We start from the raw sequence: 21144 nt of genomic DNA, 5'->3' as shown, positions 1-21144 counted from the left end.
CAAAAAAAAGTTTTTGGGTCGGCGCCAAATCGATAGGGTCGGTCGGGTTACCCTAAACAGACAATTTTTTTTGGGGCCTAATAGTCCGCTTACTTCAAAGCTATTTATCGAAAAATACAAGGCTCTGAACAAAAGTGTTGGAAAACAGATAAGAAACAAGAAGAGCAAACGCTCGATCGAGTCACTTTCGCAGTTCTGAATATTATATGAGGCATCAGATGGACAGGAAGAAATTGCTATTCACAACACAATGAGTCACGTTCACATAAAATTTGAGCCCGGTCACTTTTATAGTTTCCGAGAAAAGCCCAACGTTAAGTTGTGTGTTGCCGAACAGAAAAGGCTAGTTATCTCCCTTGTTTTTTTGATAACGTTCGTAAAAGGCTACAGATGTAAATACTTTGATGTAAAGAATAATCCTACAAAGTTTCAATCACATCCGATGAACTTTGTCAAAGATATAAAATGTCTAATTTTTCCTTTGACGCTGACCTGTGACCTTGAAAAAGGTCAAAGGTCAACGAAACCATCGTTAAAGTGTAGAGGTCATTGGAGGTCACGACTAAACAAAATATGAGCCCGATCGCTTTGATAGTTTCCGAGAAAAGTCCAACGTTAAGATGGTGTCTACGGACGGCCGGCCGGACGGCCAGCCGGCCGGACAGACTAACACTGACCGATTACATAGAGTCACTTTTTCTCAAGTGACTCAAAAATACAGGAAGCTCAAATGATCAATACCAAGGTGCATCAAAAGCTCCATACCTACAAATGAAATATGACAAATGCTTTGTTTGTTAGCAGCGGCTAAAGCCACACAACCGTGAAAAAATGCTCGCATGCTGACATCTCTGAATGGCTGTAATGATTCGCAATGGTTACAAATGCAAGGTGTGACAACTCCCTGTTGCCATGAATCCAGAGTCTATCTGAGTTGTTCCCCTTCATCAAGTCGATTGTAAAGCCCATGGAATCCCACTTGCGTTGAGCATCATAATTTATCGCTGAAAAAGAAGAGAAAACAAATTCAGTTTAAGTATGAATCTTGGTTTATTTCTAAATCATCTAGCCAAAACAACAGACAAAGGAGACCCAAAACAGCACAAACACTAGTAGAAGCAGAGAAAAACCTAACTGATTTTTATCCTTTTCTGTTCTTCAAGCAAGCGTGTGTAGTTCCATATTTCTTAATAAAAACAACAACTGATTCACCTCTCAAATTCCAAAACAGCTGAAAGCAGGCACGCTATGAACCAAGGCACATGTCTGTACATCTGAGATTAACAATACATGTGCTAACAAACTTATCATAGTTTCATGTCAACGGCCAATATAGCCGCGCGGCAGATGTAGCTCTAGTTTCTCTTTACTGGCAACGCTCAATTTACATCTGTGGCCTGCTTCTGGGCTGAGATGCACAGCAAAGTTGCCGCCCAAACGAGAGCCACCCGCAGTGTTGGATTGGTTGAAACTGAGATGAGTTGTGATTCCAACAAATCAGAACCAGCGGTTTGTTCTCTCCTGTTTGGTTGGCACCAACTTTCAGTTCGTGCACCTTAGCCCCGGGCCAAGGTGCATAATAGCCTGTCCAGACTTGGACGCCGTTTTACGCTATGTGCGGCGCGCGGGATTTTGCCAAGTGGCCACACATCGACGACTTTTTTCACAACGTGGTATCAGTGGAGCGCAAGCGTCAAGGTCACCTGACAGGAAGGTCAACACGCTAGCGGTAATTTGCAAAGATGGCTGCGTACATACAAAACAGTGACAGTTGCATCGACTGCCACACCGCGAACTTTGCGTCCCTGTTTTTGTATAACTTGGAAAATTTATCCCACAGGGATTGGTGGCTTCTGTATAGATCGATAAGTTCGCCGATCTGTGTCGAAGAGATACTTAGAGTCTACCCACAATCCAACTCGATCTGACGGTTGAGGTCATCGCTCTGGTTTTCTCTGATTGGTCAAATTTCCGTCGTTCTATGTCTGTGTCAGAGAAATTAGAACACGCTCTATTCTTCTGCAGATAACGCTTCGCGAGGACCGTTTTGAGCATAAGTCAAATGTGGACAGGGTCAGCCTGGAGTGTCTGGACAGGCCTTAAGAAAGGTACTAACCGGGTGGGAGTCAGCCACAGTGTTGCACTTGTTGAAATTGAGATTTGTTGTGATTTCAATGAATCAGACCCCGCGGTTTGTTCTTGCCCTTTTGGGTGGCAGACACTTTTGCTTCGTGCCCCTCGGCCCTAGAGACGGATGTTGGCCTTTAACGGAACTTACTCCATGTTTCCCAGGCGACTGATGATGTCGACGGCGGTGGAGACGAAGGCTGGGTGTTGCTGGGGGGAGTTGAGGACAATGTTGTGCAGCTTGCTCATGTAGCTGTCTATGGTGTCCAGGGTGGGGTACTCCTTGGTGCCTGTAACACACCAACCATCAGCAATGACTTAAAGGGGACGTGGCATTTTGTGTTTGTTTGTTTGTTTGATAAATAAGATGACACTTTTGGTGGACTGGGTGGCCGAGTGGTAACGCACTTGCGCTCGGAAGTGAGAGGTTGCGGGGTTCGACCCCGGGTCAGGGCGTTAGCAATTTTCTTCCCCCTTTCCTAACCTAGGTGGTGGGTTCAAGTGCTAGTCTTTCGGATGAGACGAAAAACTGAGGTCCCTTTGTGTACACTACATTGGGGTGTGCACGTTAAAGATCCCACGATTGACAAAAGGGTCTTTCCTGGCAAAATTGTATAGGCATAGATAAAAAATGTCCACCAAAATACCTGTGTGACTTGGAATAATAGGCCGTGAAAAGTAGAATATGCGCCGAAATGGCTGCGATCTGCTGGCCGATGTGAATGCGTGATGTATTGTGTAAAAACAATTCCATCTCACACGGCATAAATAAATCCCTGCGCCTTGAATATGTGTGCGATATAAATTGCATAAAAAAAATTAAAAAAAATCCCTGCGCTTAGAACTGTACTCACGGAATACGCGCGATATAAGCCTCATATTGATTGATTGATTGACTTTTCTTTTCTTTCTTTATTTGGTGTTTAACGTCGTTTTCAACCACGAAGGTTATATCGCGACGGGGAAAGGGGGGAGATGGGATAGAGCCACTTGTCAATTGTTTCTTGTTCACAAAAGCACTAATCAAAAATTTGCTCCAGGGGCTTGCAACGTAGTACAATGTATTACCTTACTGGGAGAATGCAAGTTTCCAGTACAAAGGACTTAACATTTCTTACATACTGCTTGACTAAAATCTTTACAAACATTGACTATATTCTATACGAGAAACGCTTAACAAGGGTAAAAAGAGAAACAGAATCCGTTAGTCGCCTCTTACGACATGCTGGGGAGCATCGGGTAAATTCTTCCCCCTAACCCGCGGGGGGGTAAGATGACACATTATAATTGTACAATATTCTTCTTCTTCTTCTTCTTCAGCGTTCCAGAATTGTCTGGTTACGTGTGAGCTCGTTTGCCCATTTGGGTTCCCCACACTATACTCTGAGAGCATAGTCAGCTTCACTCCGCTTTCGTTGAGTAGGCATGCTGGATATTTTTGTGTTTCCATAACCCACCGAACTCTGACATGGATTACAGGATCTTTTCCGTGCGCACTTGGTCTTGTGCTTGCGTGTACACACTAAGGGGGTTAAGTCACTAAGCAGGTCTGCACAGAAGTTGACCTGGGAGATCGGAAAAATCTCCACTCTTAACCCACCAGGCGGCAGCGACCGGGATTCGAACTCACGACCTCCCGATTAGGAGGCCGACGTCTTACCACCTCGCCACTGCGCCCGTACAATATTCAAGCTGGAGACACTACTCGCCTTTGAACCACCCTCCCCCCCCCCCCTTTTAAGACCCCCCCCCCCCCCATAGAAGACTTCCTCCCTCTTTACCCAACCTGATAGAAAACTCAGCCTTCCTTGAAAGACTCTCTACCTTTTCAGGACTCTGTTTTCTTATATGTGACCCTCCACCACGGAATGAGTCGCATGTCACCTTTGCATGATTTTCATATTTTTACATTTTCATAACGAGATTGTTATGCTCTATGCAGTAGTGAAACCCGTTTTAGAAAAGAGCGAAAACTGTTTGAGTTATAAGCCTGTGACTAAGGTGACCCTCACACTGTTACCAGACACTCCCCGGACTTATATTAAGCCTAGTGCAGAACCGCGCGAGGTGACATGCGACTCATTTCGTGGTGGAGGGTCACATATTATCTGTTCTGAACCTCTGTTTGTGTGGGTGGAAGGACAACTGGCCGGCCATACGGATGGACACGGATGAATCCTAAGACTCACAAATTACTCAGGTGAGTCAAAAACAATTCTTTACACACACATGATTCCTAGAATTTGTATATTTGGTTACCAAATTTGCCAAACTGTCCTTCAAAATTGCATAATCTGTCCTTCTTCTTCTTCTGCGTTCGTGAGCTGAAACTCCCACGTACACTCGTTTTTTTTGCACGAGTGGAATTTTACGTGTATGACCGTTTTTTTACCCCGCCATTTAGGCAGCCGTCGTTTTCGGAGGAAGCCTGCTGGGTATTTTCGTGTTTCTATAACCCACCGAACTCTGACACGGATTACAGGATCTTTTTCGTGCGCACTTGGTCTTGTGCTTGCGTGTACACACGGGGGTGTTCGGACACCGAGGAGAGTCTGCACACAAAGTTGACTCTGAGAAATAAATCTCTCGCCGAACGTGGGGACGAACTCACGCTGACAGCGGCCAACTGGATACAAATCCAGCGCGCTACCGACTGAGCTACATCCCCGCCCTGACTGAGCTACATCCCCGCCCTGACTGAGCTACATCCCCACCCTGACTTAGCTACATCCCCGCCCTGACTGAGCTACATCCCCGCCCAGCGCGCTACCGACTGAGCTACATCCCCGCCCTGACTGAGCTACATCCCCGCCCCCATAATCTGTCCAAATGTTTAAGGCAAACCCATAGATCATTTTTCCCCCGTGTGAACAAGTTTGGCAGCTACTCAAAAATGACAGCAAAATCTGAAATTGAATAAGTTTAAAGACTGCCAACGTCAAAAGACAACCCTAGATCCATCGAATTTTGAATACAAAACGAACAATGACTGAAGGGTGACTCATCAAGATGACAAAATTTGGCAATGATCCCCGCCCCTTCGCAGAGGTTTGTTTGTTTGTTTGCTTAACGCCCAGCCGACCACGAAGGGCCATATCAGGGCCGTGCTGCTTTGACATATATAATGTGCGCCACACACAAGACAGAAGTCGCAGCACAGGCTTCATGTCTCACCCAGTCACATTATTCTGACACCGGACCAACCAGTCCTAGCACTAACCCCATAATGCCAGACGCCAGGCGGAGCAGCCACTAGATTGTCAATTTTAAAGTCTTAGGTATGACCCGGCCGGGGTTCGAACCCATGACCTCCCGATCACGGGGCGGACGCCTTACCACTAGGCCAACCGTGCCGGTCCCTTCGCAGAGGTAAAAAAAACATGTTCTGGGGTTGGAAACAAAAATAAGGATGGTCCAGGACTGTTCCTAGCTTGTGTTTTGGTGTGAGTTAAAAATAGCCCAGCAGAAGAAATCGTTTGGCTACTAACGGCTGTAGCCAGCACACTGTTAAGCTCGCTTGCCTGTTATACCCAACTGCTTCCGCGCTATACTGGGAGATTGCCTAGCACTGAGGGAGCTACTAACTGCTGCGTTATCTCTCCTGCGGGGAAAGGATGGGTGCTAAAAATAGCCTGCAGCTAAAGTAGCAGAAAGGCATCCATGGGAACGGCCGTGGGTCGAGGAATTGGAATCATTGACAGTTAACGTAGAGGGTGCAACACTGACCGGGCAGCGGCAGGTTAGAAAAGCGCTGGGTCAGCAAGTTGTTGAGGGCGTGGTGGTGAGTGTGGAGGGCGGTGTTGGAGGATCGCATCTGTGACGTCTCCGTCTCCAGTCGCTCCACCGCCTGCCGCATGTTCTCCATGTGTTTGGACAGGATGGCGTTCTGCTCCTCCAGTTCCGTCGTCTGCTTCCGCAGCTGACGCAGCTCGCCATCCCTCACTGCAACCACAACAGTCAATCATTGTATCTACATCACTCATCCCTCACTGCAACCACAACAGTCAATCATTGTATCTACATCACTCATCCCTCACTGCAACCACAACATTCAATCATTGTATCTACATCACTCATCCCTCACTGCAACCACAACATTCAATCATTGTATCTACATCGCTCATCCCTCACTGCAGCCACAACATTCAATCATTGTATCTACATCACTCATCCCTCACTGCAACCACAACAGTCAATCATTGTATCTACATCGCTCATCCCTCGCTGCAACCACAACAGTCAATCATTGTATCTACATCGCTCATCCCTCACTGCAACCACAACAGTCAATCATTGTATCTACATCACTCATCCCTCGCTGCAACCACAACATTCAATCATTGTATCTACATCACTCACCCCTCACTGCAACCACAACAGTCAATCATTGTATCTACATCACTCATCCCTCGCTGCAACCACAACAGTCAATCATTGTATCTACATCACTCATCCCTCACTGCAACCACAACAGTCAATCATTGTATCTACATCACTCATCCCTCACTGCAACCACAACAGTCAATCATTGTATCTACATCACTCATCCCTCACTGCAACCACAACAGTCAATCATTGTATCTACATCACTCATCCCTCACTGCAACCACAACAGTCAATCATTGTATCTACATCACTCATCACTCGCTGCAACCACAACAGTCAATCATTGTATCTACATCACTCGTCCCTCGCTGCAACCACAACAGTCAATCATTGTATCTACATCACTCATCCCTCGCTGCAACCACAACAGTAAATCATTGTATACCGAGAGGCATAAATTCCGCAAACTGAACTTTAAAAAATCACAAAAAATCAACTCAGTGGTGAATGTTTTCAATGTTTGAATATTTTATTTATTGGCCATTTTAGTGTTTATAAACCTTCGCTTTCTTGATTTTGAATAGAACATCATGAAATGACAATTTTTCAAAAAAAAGTGACTGAGTCCAAGCGCAATGATTTCGGAAAACGTTCAGTGTTCATCATGTTCAATGCTTTGGCCAGCTCTAAGCATCCCAATCGCTTGCTGTCTCTCTCCTTCATCAAGTCGTGGCATGATTGCGATATCTGATACAGCCAAACAGCCAGTTGCATTTTATAGGGCCATACACTATCTTTTTTACGTTATTGTCTCCCGTTCAGCCCATTGTCTTTATTAGCACAGTGAGCTGTGGCTGGATCAGCAATACTGCAAAGCGCACGCTGACAGCGTGAAACATTTGCTCCGACACTCAAGATGTCAACTACAAATTACAGGTTCAATCTGATTTTCGTTTGAGAGCAAAATCGTTCAATGCACTATTTGCAGAATTTATGCCTTTCAGTTTATCTATGTGCAAGTTGCCCTCAGATCTGTGAGCAATCTGCTGTGTCAATGGCCAAGTTTAACCAATGAGGCAGTGTGTGTGTGTGTGTGTGTGTGTGTGTATGTGTGTGTGTGTGTGTGCGTGTGTGTTATGTGTGCCTGTCTGTGCGCTGGTGAGACATCTGGCTTATTCATACACACATCAAATGGGATAACGAACACAACTTTCAACTGCGGATAATCAGAAAGACTGAACTGCCCAACCGTTGCCTCCCTTGTGAAAAAAATAATACCTCCCAAACTACCAATAAACACCCCTCCTTTTTACAACCGATTTTTCTGGAAATTGTCAAGGTCGTTCGTGGGAGGTTTTACTGTATCTACATCACTCGTCCCTCGCTGCAACCACAACAGTCAATCATTGTAGTTTGTACCACAGAGTCACCAGGGATGGCCAAATCATCTTCCCAACCGCCAGGGGCGAGTAATAAATCCACCGGGCTGGTAGAAACCGCATGGCAACTCGCCTGGATGGCCAGTGAACATTCCGGTCCAATGCAACACTTTTTGTTGTAATATCGAGTTCAATGCGATATAAACACTGCAGATGCAGCAACTGTGATATGTACCGTGCCTGCGAAATTTCTGGCGGGCCATTCCTGGTCACCATTTCTGACAATGGTAGTCAAGCCTGCCCTTGCCAACCACATGACCAAATGATCTCCAAAGGAACTCAGGCGCACGTTTCTTCCATATACTAGGGAACTTATTTAAGAACTTGTACTTGAACCGGCATGGTTGGCCTAGTGGTAAGGCGTCCGTCCCGTGATCGGGAGGTCGTGGGTTCAAACCCCGGCCGGGTCATACCTAAGACTTTAAAATTGGCAATCTAGAGGCTGCTCCGCCTGGCGTCTGGCATTATGGGGTTAGTGCAAGGACTGGTTGGTCCGGTGTCAGAATAATGTGACTGGGTGAGACATGAAGCCTGTGCTGCGACTTCTGTCTTGTGTGTGGCGTACGTTATATGTCAAAGCAGCACCACCCTGATATGGCCCTTTGTGGTCGGCTGGGCGTTAAGCAAAAAAAACAAAAAAACAAACAAACAAAAAAACAACTTGTACTTGAAAGGTCAACCAAGTGTTTCTTGTTTGTCTGAGAGAAAGGGGCGTGTATCCTGTACAGGACGCAACTTTTCCACAACGCTCGCAAATCCTGACAGGTTTATTTGCGAAAAATGTCTATTTTGTAATGTTCTTCGTGCAAGTTGCACTCAGATCTGTGAGCAATCTGCTTTGCTCGACTTGATATTGTCCTATTTGAGAAATATTGTTTCAGTCGAAAGTTCTTTCTTCTCTTCTTTCTGTGCTCTTATCTACCAAACACCACCATCAACTCCCCAACCGGCACGGCTGGCCTCGTGGTAAGGTTGGCCTCGTGGTAAGGTTGGCCTAGTGGTAAGGCGTCCGTCCCGTGATCGGGAGGTCGTGGGTTCAAACCCCGGCCGGGTCATACCTCAGACTTTAAAATTGGCAATCTAGTGGCTGCTCCGCCTGGCGTCTGGCATTATGTGGTTACTGGTGCTAGGACTGGTTGGTCCGGTGTCAGAATAATGTGACTGGGTGAGACATGAAGCCTGTGCTGCAACTTCTGTCTTGTGTGTGGCGCACGTTATATGTCAAAGCAGCACCGCCCTGATTGGCCCTTCGTGGTCGGCTGGGCGTTAAGCAAACAAACAAACAAACAAATAAAAAAATCAACTCCCCAAGGAACTCCGACCATTTTCCAGATCACTATTCACATTCAGTGACAAGCGTTCTTTGTATTGGTCGATTTATTTTCTCTTTACAGTACTAATATTGTTAATTTTTTGTTTTTGTTGCTTTGAAACTCAACAGTACCACCGAAAGTTGTTTTGAATTTGGATAAAAATATTCACTGGCCAGCTAGACGAGCTGCTAGAAGGTATAATTTTTACTCGCTCCTTGCGATCGGGCGGATGATTTGGCCATCCGTGACAAACCCAAATTGTTGGATAAAAGCTTGCCACTCATTCATGGCATTTCCAAAGCCTCCTAAGTGGATGAGCTGCATGCAAAAGACATCATGGATTAACCGGCACCCACCTTTGTTGTGATCCAAGAACTCCTCAGTGAAGATAGGGATGTCAAAAGTTCCAGACTCATCTTCATCAAGGTTCAGAACCTGTCATGAACCAACAAGATGGTAAGGCAAGGCAACCAATATAGTCCCGTGAGAATCAGAAAACAAGAAAGTTTCAGCTAATGCAACTTTTAATTATCTGTATGGTAAGGCAAGGCAACCAATATAGTCCCGTGAGAATCAGAAAAAAAATAAGTTTAACTTCATTAAAAACATTTGCTAAAGGAAAGGATAATACGTCATTTTATTTTTGACAAAATTATGACATTTGAGACAGATGGAGACGGTCAGTGTTCCTCTGAGACCGCGCTAGCTTCAATCACTTCACACTCTTCAGGGTAACGCAGTTAGCCCCCTTGTGAGAGGCAGTTGCATGGCATTGGCGGAGTTGTCTCCCCGTCAACGTTTTTGGTGTGTAGGAAGAGTGCACAGCCAACAGATGTATGGTAGCTGTTTGTGATGTTATATGAAGTCTTATATCGCGCGTGTATCTCCAGACTCTGACTCAAGGGGCAAGGATCTATTTATGCCGTGTGAGATGGAATTTTTTACACGATACATCACGCATTCACATCGACCAGCAGATCGCAGCCATTTCGGTGCATATCCTACTTTTCACGGCCTATTATTCCAAGTCACACGGGTATTTTGGTGGACATTTTTTATCTATGCCTGTACAATTTTGCCAGGAAAGACCCTTTTGTCAATCGTGGGATCTTTAACGTGCACACCCGCAATGTAGTGTACACGAAGGGACCTCGGTTTTTCGTCTCATCCGAAAGACTAGCACTTGAACCCACCACCTAGGTTAGGAAAGGGGGGAGAAAATTGCTAACGCCCTGACCCAGGGTCGAACTCGCAACCTCTCGCTTCCGAGCGCAAGTGCGTTACCACTCGGCCACCCAGTGTGGGGTCTTTCTTTCTTTCTTTATTTGGTGTTTAACGTCGTTTTCAACCACGAAGGTTATATCGCGACGAGGGAAAGGGGGGAGATGGGATAGAGCCACTTGTTAAGTGTTTCTTGTTCACAAAATTACTAATCAAAAAATTGCTCCAGGGGCTTGCAACGTAGTACATTATATGACCTTACTGGGAGAATGCAAGTTTCCAGCACAAAGGACTAAACATTTCTTACATACTGCTTGACTAAAATCTTTACAAACATTGACTATATTCTATACAAGAACCACATAACAAGGGTAATAAGTGAAGAATTTTATGGGTGAGAAAAGGAAAGTAAAAGGACTTTGGGGAGGCAGAAATAAAGAAACAAGAAAAAGATCCTAATTAGGTTCACGGCATCGAGAGTGATGCGACCTTCTCTCAGAAGTTAGTAGAGAAGGCTCCCCCATCCACCACCCGGGGGACGCGCCTCTATGCCAATTAGGGGGCGCGAGGGTGTGGGGTCTGGCAGCTGTTGTCACCAGGTATGTTTATCGGACCCTTTGCGTACCATAGCAGTTGTTATAGGGCTATTAATTTAGCTCTAAAATCTCAATCCTGTTTGACTGATTTTCCCTCCAAAGGTGATTCATGTGCTTTAAGCACTCCGTTACACTTATTTCTGGAAAAGGTCTATACGTCGGGAAATAAATCCAAAAACAAAGAGACCGCCAACGTTTCAAAGTTCAGAATAAAAAAAACAAGAAAGGTAGATTGTTGGAACAATTGTTATTGACGAAATAATACATTCACAGATATTTCGACCCAACGGTCTTTTAGGTGAACAGCCAAACAAATGAACACACACAAAAATATTCACACAAAATTTTTGTTTGTTTGTCTGTTCACTTAAAAGACCGTTGGGTCCAAATATCTGTGAATGTATTGTTTTGTCAATAACAAACGTTCCAACAACCTATTTTTTTTATTTTTTTTAATTCTATACGTCAGGGGTTTTCCGCTGTAAAACATTTACCTCCAAGTTGGTGTTGGGGATGTGTTGTGTGGCCTCCGCTTCGTTGTCTGTAACACACAAGTGCTGGATTTTCATTTTTTTCATTATCATTTTCATTACTTTATTGTCCCATCGCTGGGAAATTCGGGTCGCTTCCTCCCAGTGGAAAGCTAGCAGCAACGGAGTCGCGCTACCCAGGTGTCTGCGTGTTTAGGTGTATTCAGCCACCTGCACTTATGGCAGAATGACCAAGGTCTTTTACATGCCATTGTGATGACACGGGGGTGGGACATGGCTTCCGTCTCTGGGTCTGCACATAAAGTTGACCCGTGTCCGTCCCGGCCCGAATTCGAACCTGCGACCTTTCGATCACAAGTCCAGTGCTCTACCAACTGAGCTACCGGGCCCCCTATGTAACATATCTAGGAAAACATCATGTGCTAACAAAACATACACTGCCATAGTTTTCTGCAACACAAATGTTAGATGTAACATATCAAGGGAAATATCATGTGCTAAAGAAACATACACTGCCATAGTTTTCTGCAACACAAATGTTAGATGTAACATATCAAGGGAAATATCATGTGCTAAAGAAACATACACTGCCATAGTTTTCTGCAACACAAATGTTAGATGTAACATATCAAGGGAAATATCATGTGCTAAAGAAACATACACTGCCATAGTTTTCTGCAACACAAATGTTAGATGTAACATATCAAGGGAAATATCATGTGCTAAAGAAACATACACTGCCATAGTTTTCTGCAACACAAATGTTAGATGTAACATATCAAGGGAAATATCATGTGCTAAAGAAACATACACTGCCATAGTTTTCTGGAACACAAATGTTAGATGTAACATATCAAGGGAAATATCATGTGCTAAAGAAACATACACTGCCATGGTTGTCAAAACTCAGTACATGTGTAAGTAAAAGTGGACTCTCCCTATTTTGCCCTGAAAGAGTGACACATTCAGACTCAAGGTCCGACACATACAGGAAATGAGGTAAACGCACATTTGACACAAGCGATATGATGCAATATCACTGGATTCTTTAACAAGTGCTTTAAGACTTTTCGCATGCAGCTGCAAACAGAAGCGGTGCAAAATGAGGAGGACTTGGAAAACAAAACGTGGTATAAATAGAGAATACTACATGGCTTGCTGTGTCGTACCAGATTTACACGAGTTGTTTTTTCAAATATTGAACTGTGAGCGAAAGCGAGCGAGGCAGCTAAATTGAAGACGCTTGTTTTGGAACCTCGATCTCTTCTAAAGCCGCGTGCAATCTATTACGTCAAAGCAAAGAAACGTCACTTTGAAAGTGTGGCGTGACGTGTTAGTTCTGAAGATTCATCGAGGGTAATTAGCGAGCGCAATTTTTGTTTCTATAATGGCGTTTGTCTCGGTGACTTTGGCATCATAAGCAGTGGAAAAACAAGCCCCTGCCAGACTTGCTTGACATGACCTCATTTACATGATATACACACGTGTGATTTGAACGATTATTATCTCATGGGTATCTCCCTCACGTATGTAGGATAAAACAGAACAGGAACAAGAGACTGCAGGTGAGAAGAACAAGCACAAGATAACAATGAACATTTACTCACCAGTACCAGAAACACAAACAAATACAAGAGGCGAAGCCTTCAAGGCTCACGTAAGAAATCGACAAACAGTAACACAAACTCAATCACTCCGTCACAGACACAGTACACCCACATTACACACACACACACACACACACACACACACACACACACTCACACACACAGAAAGAGCATAGGTGAAACTGTGCAAGAAAGCGAGACACTAGATCTAGATCTGTCTGTCTGCATGTAGCCTACTTACATGGACACGACTGCCAAATAGTCTCGGCCCGCTCAAAATAACAATCACCGAGACTTTCAGTAATTCCATCGCGTGACGTCTAACCCTCGTACGTCATAATGTGACGTCAATGTAATATGACGTCTTCAAATGTTAAAGTTTCTACCACAGACATACATACATACATACATACATACATACATACGCACGCACGCACGCACAGACAGACAAAAGTTAGCATCGCATAGGCTACACTTCGTGAGCCAAAAACACAAGACCGGTGTCACGAACTGAAAACTCTGCCTGAACAATCCTTCTCATTGCGGTCAATGCGCATGCGCTAACATGGGGAGATTAATCAGGTCGTGAACAACCTAACCCTAACCCTAACCCATGGTTCGTTCGGTCAAAGGGTCGCATTTTTTAAGTCCAAGATTGGCGCATGCGCATTGACCGCAATGAGAAGGATTGTTCAGCAGAGGTTTCAGTTCGTGATACCGGTTTTGACGATTGTCTTCGTCAGCTACAAATACAATACCCAAAACAAGGAGAGACGAAGAACATTAAACACTAATGCTGAAAGGCGACCACCACTCCACTACAGAGATATCCCCCTTTTAAGACCCCCCCCCCCCCCAAAAAAAGTTAAACGTTGAAAACGGGCTTGTGTTTTTATTCACCCTATTTTTCGTACTGGTGAGTACATTTTTATTGTTATGTTGTTGTTGTTGTTCTTGTGGTACAAAACATTACCTTTTGACTTTGACGTCAGCTGTTTCTTGAAGGCCCTGTAGGCGTCAGTTTGTTGGTAGGCCTCCATTTCACGGTTGTAGCGCTCTTTGTCTTTCTCAGCCTCGTCAAGGTAACGCTGACAAAATCAAGGTCATTCAAGGTCACACAAACAAACAATAAACAAACAAATAGACACAGATAAACACACAGAGTAAGTTAAATGCAACTTCAATGAATTGAATGTTTCTCTGAAAAACCTAGCCCTGACTAAATCAAGGTCATTCAAGGTCACACAAACAATAAACAAACACACAGAGTAAGTTCAATGCAACTTCACAAAATGTAATGTTTGTCTGAAAGTCCTTTTGGCTTCAAACAGTACAGAATTTTTATGTAGGCATGTAGCAGGGGATGCAATTTCTTTTTTTCCCACTTGACAAGATATTTCATTTGAAACCAAAACCATTCATGTATATATATTTATTCCCCCCTCTGCTTCTTTACCCCTGTAAACTTGTAGGGGTAGTTATTTTTCGATAATGACCCAGCAACCAAACAAATAACGACCCAGCAACAGCCTGAATCCTCGATAGTGCAATGGGTTGAGAAGTTGTTCTGTTTCGGTACTACTTTTTGCGACTGAAAAGTTCCGAACGCTCTAATGTACGAAGTATACATCTCTGGAGCAAACAATACAAACATACCGCATTTAAATTAACAACTACAGGCCTGAACACATGAATCTCCATATAAAATCCATGAGTTCGGTTGTTTTCTGAATCTAGATCTGCCGTGCTCAAACGTTCATCACAAGCAATTTCCCAAGCAAGTAACTCATACTTTGTCTAGCGACAAGAGTAGTTCCCCTTCTTTTCACTCAGTTTCTTCGACAACAGACTGCAATCCGACGGTCAGTTTTCAACAATATTTCATTTAATAAACAGATCACACGCAACCAAATGCACACATCTCATCAATTTAAACAACATAAAGCTGTTTCATACACTATTTTCCCCAGAAAACTGAACTTCATGCAGTTTTTAACGTTGGAACACGGGTGCAAAAGTTCGTCTGCTAGTCCCATTTGACGAAAGAACATTATCCTAAGCGATACCAAAACATATACAGAACACACAATATCTGCCTTTGCCGCCACAGCAGAATAACAGCATATCTGTGTACTTGATTTTAGTCCAAAATAGGAAAACTGACAAGAAGTGTTAACAGAATGGAATGATTTGCACGGAACTATACAACCGCGCATTAATCGATCGCCTGCGCAGGTTGACTGGTTGAGTGAATAGGATTCGATCAAACTTTCGCAAAAAACCTCCTCTTTTCTTTGAATAACTGAAGAAAGGAGGAATAAAGAGGTCCCGTCTCCTCCCATCTCTCCCCCCAAACTGTCTGTTCGGACGCGCGATCACAGTCATGAAGAAGCCAAACCCTGACCTGTTTTTCATGCTGAGGCAGACTGGACCACTCTGCCCCGAGCTGTTTGGAAATCTCGGTGAAGGAAAGGCTGGGGTTCTCCATGCGTAGCTTCTCTCGTCGCTCCGTCAGGTAGCGCAGGTAGCCCGACAGCGGCATCTTGGGGGCATTGGCGTCTTTGATTCCCTTCTTCGTGCGTTTCTTTCCTTTTGTCCAGCCTCCTTTTCTCTTAGATTGCTGAAAACAGAAAAATTTACATGTTTCAAACATGGTACAAACAGTAACCTGTCGGTAATGATTAAAATGTCACAGCTTATTTTAAATCACCAAGAATTTGGCTATTGGTTTGACAAATTGCAAAACTTGTTCACATGGTGTGAAATACTGCCTGATACGCAAAATTCCTGAAACTTTAATGAAGCCACATTTTTTTTCTTCTCATAAATTTCACTTGACTCTTCAATTAAAAAAAAAAACACAATTTTAATTTCGAAGCACAAAAAATGGTTGGGGCATGTGGATGAATGATAGAACGAAGAACCCACCTCGTGCGGTTCATTGCTGTCAGACAAGCTGACTCCCGCCCCGTGAAGGGTTCCCACTGCAACATAAAGATCAACCATGGTATTTTGTTTGTTACTGATAGTGATAGCATACACGGTGAACAGAATATTATATATACACCTATACATTGGAACCCCATTATTGTGAGTAAAACGACCTTCATTTCTGTTTTACAAACAGGCATTAAAATCAAAAACAGACCTGTTTACCCCCCCCAAAACTTGACAAGGGTAATGTTCAAGTTTAAAAAAAGTAATCTGATGACCAAAATAGTAACCATGTAGTTACAAACGCCAACATTAGCAACACAAAACTTATCTTCTTCTTCTGGGCTGAAACTCCCACGTACACTCGTGTTTTTTTGCACGAGTGGAATTTTACGTGTATGACCGTTTTTTACCCCGCCATTTAGGCAGCCATACGCAATTTTCGGAGGAAGCATGCTGGGTATTTTCGTGTTTCTATAACACACGGAGGTGTTCAGACACCGAGGCGAGTCTGCACACAAAGTTGACTCTGAGAAATAAATCTCTCGCCGAACGTGGGGACGAACTCACGCTGACAGCGGCCAACTGGATACAAATCCAGCGCGCTACCGACTGAGCTACATCCCCACCCCACAAAACTTGTCTAACAAAACTTATTTGGAGCACAGTTGAAAATCGTAGTCTTGAGTAAAATGGAGTACATACATGTCAACCCTTACATTTGCACGTAAGTCTTACATTTTTCCCATGTTCTTCCAGTTGTACGTCGTAAGACCGCAATCTTAAGTTTTTTCTCAAACTCGCAAAAATCTTACGTTTTTTTCTCAAATTCGCAAAAATTGTAAGTTTTTCCCCCCTCAAAATCGCATTATTGGCTCACGTAAGTGTAGCCTATGCGATCGTAACTTTGTCTGTGCGTGCGTGCGTATGTCTGTGGTAGAAACTCTAACATTTGAAGACGTCACATTACATTGACGTCACATTATGACGTAAGAGGGTTAGACGTCACGCGAAGGAAGTACTGAAAGTCTCGGTCATTATTATTTTGAGCGGGCCGAGACTAGTTGGCAGTCGTGTCCCTGTAAGTAGGCTACATGCAGACAGACAGATCTAGATCTAGTGTCTCGCTTTCTTGCACAGTTTCACCTATGCTCTTTCTCTGTGTGTGTGTGTGTGTGTGTGTGTGTGTGTGTGTGTGTGTGTGTGTGTGTGTGTGTGTGTGTTACTGTTTGTCGATTTCTTACGTGAGCCTTGATGGCTTCGCCTCTTGTTTAATACATGTCAACCTCTATCACACACTTACCATAGTAAAAGCCTCTTCACACCATAAGACAGGACCAAACACCAACAAAATTGCATTAAAATTACGTTTCTGCGAGTCCGTTTGCTTTCCTTTTCAGATCTGCGTTCAGCACGATTCTCAAATGGATCCCTTCTAGTTTCAACTGTCTAATATAACAAGGGAGATAACTGAAATGCTTATGAGTCACAACGCTCAAAATTGGCATCTCTCGAACTACGATTTCTTATGGTTTTTGGTCCTGTTTTATGGTGTGATGAGGCTTTTACTATGGTAAATGTGTCATATAGGTTGACATAGGAGACAAAGGGACAACACTAAGTGTCCTTGTTACATTTAGTCAAGTTTTGACTAAATGTTTTAACATAGAGGGGGAATCGAGATGAGGGTCGTGGTGTATGTGTGTGTGTGTGTGTGTGTCTGTGCGTGTGTGTGTGTAGAGCGATTCAGACCAAACTACTGGACCGATCTTTATGAAATTTGACATGAGAGTTCCTGGGAATGATATCCCCGGACTTGTTTTTCTTTTTTTTGATAAATACCTTTGATGACGTCATATCTGGCTTTTTGTAAAAGTTGAGGTGGCACTGTCACACCCTCATTTTTCAATCAAATTGATTGAAATTTTGGCCAAGCAATCTTCGACAAAGGCCGGACTTCGGTATTGCATTTCAGCTTGGTGGATTAAAAATTAATTAATGACTTTGGTCATTAAAAATCTGAAAATTGTAAAACAAATATTTTTTTTATAAAACGATCCAAATTTACGTTCATCTTATTCTTCATCATTTTCTGATTCCAAAAACATATAAATATGTTATATTTGGATTAAAAACAAGCTCTGAAAATTGAAAATATAAAAATTATGATCAAAATTAAATTTTCGAAATCAACTTAAAAACACTTTCATCTTATTCCTTGTCGGTTCCTGATTCCAAAAACATATAGATATGATATGTTTGGATTAAAAACACGCTCAGAAAGTTAAAACGAAGAGAGGTACAGTAAAGCGTGCTATCCTTCTCAGCGCAACTACTACCCCGCTCTTGTCAATTTCACTGCCTTTGCCACGAGCGGTGGACTGACGATGCTACGAGTATACGGTCTTGCTGAAAAATTGCATTGCGTTCAGTTTCATTCTGTGAGTTCGACAGCTTGACTAAATGTTGTATTTTCGCCTTACGCAACTTGTTTTGAGGTGTCATCTCATCACAGGGCCTGCCATCACAAGGAGACGCAAGCAACAGGGAAAATATATTTCTTCAAGTGCCTTGCTTCATGTATTGAGAAGAAGAGAAAACCACAGTAGGCATGGGAATTGGCAGAAGCAGCAAAGACTGAAATGGCGGGGTCCAGGGGCAGAAATTGACTTTCAGATTTTTTCAGAGCAATTTCGAGACTTCTCCTCAATTCAATGGAATGCTATTGATTTCTAGAAGAATTTAGGTATACAGAGTTGTGTTTTTGGCGGACAGATATTTTTTCGACGGGACAGCAATTTTATTTCATCAGAAATCTACCCCTTGGCGGACAATTAACATGATTTAACACCCCCCCCCCCTCCCTTGGTTGTTATCCCCCCCCCCCCCAACACTTTTTCATCATCTTCTTTTTCAGCACTCACCACCCCTTAGGTCACTAGGTCCAAGAAATCCACCGTCTGTAGAAAATCTGGAAGAAGAGAAAAAATAAAATCATTCTCATTCAGAAAACCCTTAGCTTTGAATATTGTCGCTGTAATTCACAAACCACCGCTTCAAATACAACTTTAATTCATGAGTTAATATTTTCTTTAAAACAGTGCAATACCATTCTTAATGTGTGTTAATGTCAGTTATTAATGATATTCCATTCAAATGAAACAATATTTAGATTTAGTTTGAACCAAAAGATTTTTGCTTAAAATGGAGGGAGTCTTAAATTGGGGAGTCTCTTTTTCTTCTTCTTCATTCATGGGCTGAAACTCCCACGTACACTTGCGTTTTTGCACGAGTGGATTTTTATATCTATGACGGTTTTTAACCCTGCCATTTAGGCAGCCATAGGCCGCTTTCGGAGGAAGCATGTTGGGTATTTTAGTGTTTCTAAATTAGTAAAAAGGGGGGGGGGGGGGGGTCCACTGTATATTTATGTTTACACCATTACCCCGACTCCACAGTCAGGTCGTTGGTTTCCTTGGCGACGTCATCATCCAGGTTGTGGAACTGGGTCAAGCCTGACATTCCTGACAGCATGGTGGCGCTGGCACGCGGTCCCAGGTCCATTGTCCCCTACCTTGCCCGTACCTGCAAAACACACAACACAGGTGATGAACAAATGTAGGCTATCATGGCCATGACTATCTTGCCAGAGACTGAATACAATCAACGCTTTCTGCAAATGAGATAATTTTTACCTTCATTTCTGTGTGTGTTTGTAATGTTTTTGTATCGTAATTGTAAAGCGCGTTGAGCTGTTATCGGGACTAATTAATGCACTATAGAAAAGTGATTTATTATTACTAGTTAATAATATTATCATTATTTTAAGTTTTCACTTTATTAATTTATTTGTCTGTCTGTCCACTTATATAATTTATAAAGACCATAATTGGGTTGATCAACTCGGGTCGTGAACGTCTTGTTTTGTTAAAATCAAAACGATTCAGTACCTTACCTATCACCTCAACCAAGTATGACTATGAGTATGAGTATGACCCGATTATTCCGGACAACCTGTGTTTATTACTGAAAGTAATGCAAAACTCTGACAATCACTTCTAAATTCAATTTATTTAATATTTTATTTTTAACCCTGCATGATCACTGATTGCTAAAAACAAATCATCCTCCCAAGTCCAAGTGCATTGGGTGTGCAAAGCAAACCTGGAAGAAACGTATTAAAGCAATGTTGAATAAAGGGCACAACCTTTGATTTTCTTCTTTCCATTCTTGTAATTCATGGTTTACTTTTGCAGATTTGTGTAACTGTGAACATTATTAGACCTCTCAGTCTCATTCTCAAGTCACTGGATGAAAACAACAACTAACACAGCTGTGAATGTGACGGACAACAACAGTGTTCTGTTCCATGGTTTTAAGCTCAAATTTAACTTAACTTTAGGGTGTTTTTTTTAAGCTAAAAAAAGAGATCAGTATCTAAAATGGGATTTTGACTTGTTTACAAGTAAACATAGCAGACGAACTTTTCATCTGTTCCGCCGCTACATGACTATCATTTCTCCTCCTCACAAGCTTCCATCTCCTTTGTTCTTCAGATGAAAAAGAAGCATCAGCACACGCAGCAACAATAAAAACCATCTCAACAATGTAACAAGCAGTAACACCAACAAAAATCGCAATTACTTGCTACCTCTCAGCTTAGCCGGTCACTGCAAGCATGTGCTTCTGTTTTGATGAGAAATTCTCCGTAGAGGGGGGTAGCAAATTGAGCAAAATGGCGAGGCAGCTTCGTCGCAGCGCAATAATAATCACAAATTCAGTATTCTTATAAGAAACGAAGTTTCTCTTCCGTAATTTTCGTTCAAATAGTTTGATACTTTCCAAAAACAGTAATCAAGCGACAAAACACTACTTAGGGGAAAAATATTCAGCACAAAGAGACGAAATTTCGAGAACTACTTGCAATGAGAGGAAGCATTCTGCAAGTTCCGGTGAGCGGAGGCAAAGGTCATGTCAAATGATATGCAAATGCGGGGAGCAAATGTTTTGACAGAGCCGTGCAGCGACAAAGCGTATCTAGCGCCGCGAAAATCTGAGATTCTCCCAGACGAGGTGAGTGATTTGACACT

At 43.0% G+C, this 21144-nt stretch overlaps 1 protein-coding gene across 1 annotated transcript; it reads right to left on the bottom strand.

The window, feature by feature from the left end:
- Window positions 1-717: 717 nt before the first annotated feature.
- LOC138951100 (high mobility group protein 20A-like) lies at window positions 718-20885 on the bottom strand. The gene is made up of 11 exons (XM_070322757.1): window positions 20706-20885; window positions 19500-19639; window positions 18979-19025; window positions 16049-16104; window positions 15525-15740; window positions 14094-14208; window positions 11517-11563; window positions 9562-9640; window positions 5854-6069; window positions 2279-2417; window positions 718-1004 (listed from the first exon to the last, which is right to left on the bottom strand). Exons 2-11 carry the CDS (start codon window positions 19616-19618, stop codon window positions 992-994), a joined length of 1047 nt encoding a protein of 348 aa, XP_070178858.1. The 5' UTR covers window positions 19619-19639; window positions 20706-20885; the 3' UTR covers window positions 718-991.
- Window positions 20886-21144: the final 259 nt, after the last annotated feature.

This window comes from Littorina saxatilis, linkage group LG16, assembly GCF_037325665.1.
Source record: "Littorina saxatilis isolate snail1 linkage group LG16, US_GU_Lsax_2.0, whole genome shotgun sequence".
NCBI lineage: Eukaryota > Metazoa > Mollusca > Gastropoda > Littorinimorpha > Littorinidae > Littorina > Littorina saxatilis.
Note: the sequence above shows the minus strand (reverse complement) of the source record. Positions and strands in the feature narration are given on the sequence as shown.

Bases quoted from the DNA above. Each gene is read 5' to 3' on its own strand.
- LOC138951100 (XM_070322757.1), bottom strand. From the start codon at position 19,618: ATGGACCTGGGACCGCGTGCCAGCGCCACCATGCTGTCAGGAATGTCA. The intron at 15,741-16,048 runs GTGGGTTCTTCG...TTCTGTTTTCAG, and splicing joins ACAGCAATGAACCGCACGAG to CAATCTAAGAGAAAAGGAGG. The intron at 9,641-11,516 runs GTAAATGTTTTA...GGTTCATGACAG, and splicing joins TCCCCAACACCAACTTGGAG to GTTCTGAACCTTGATGAAGA.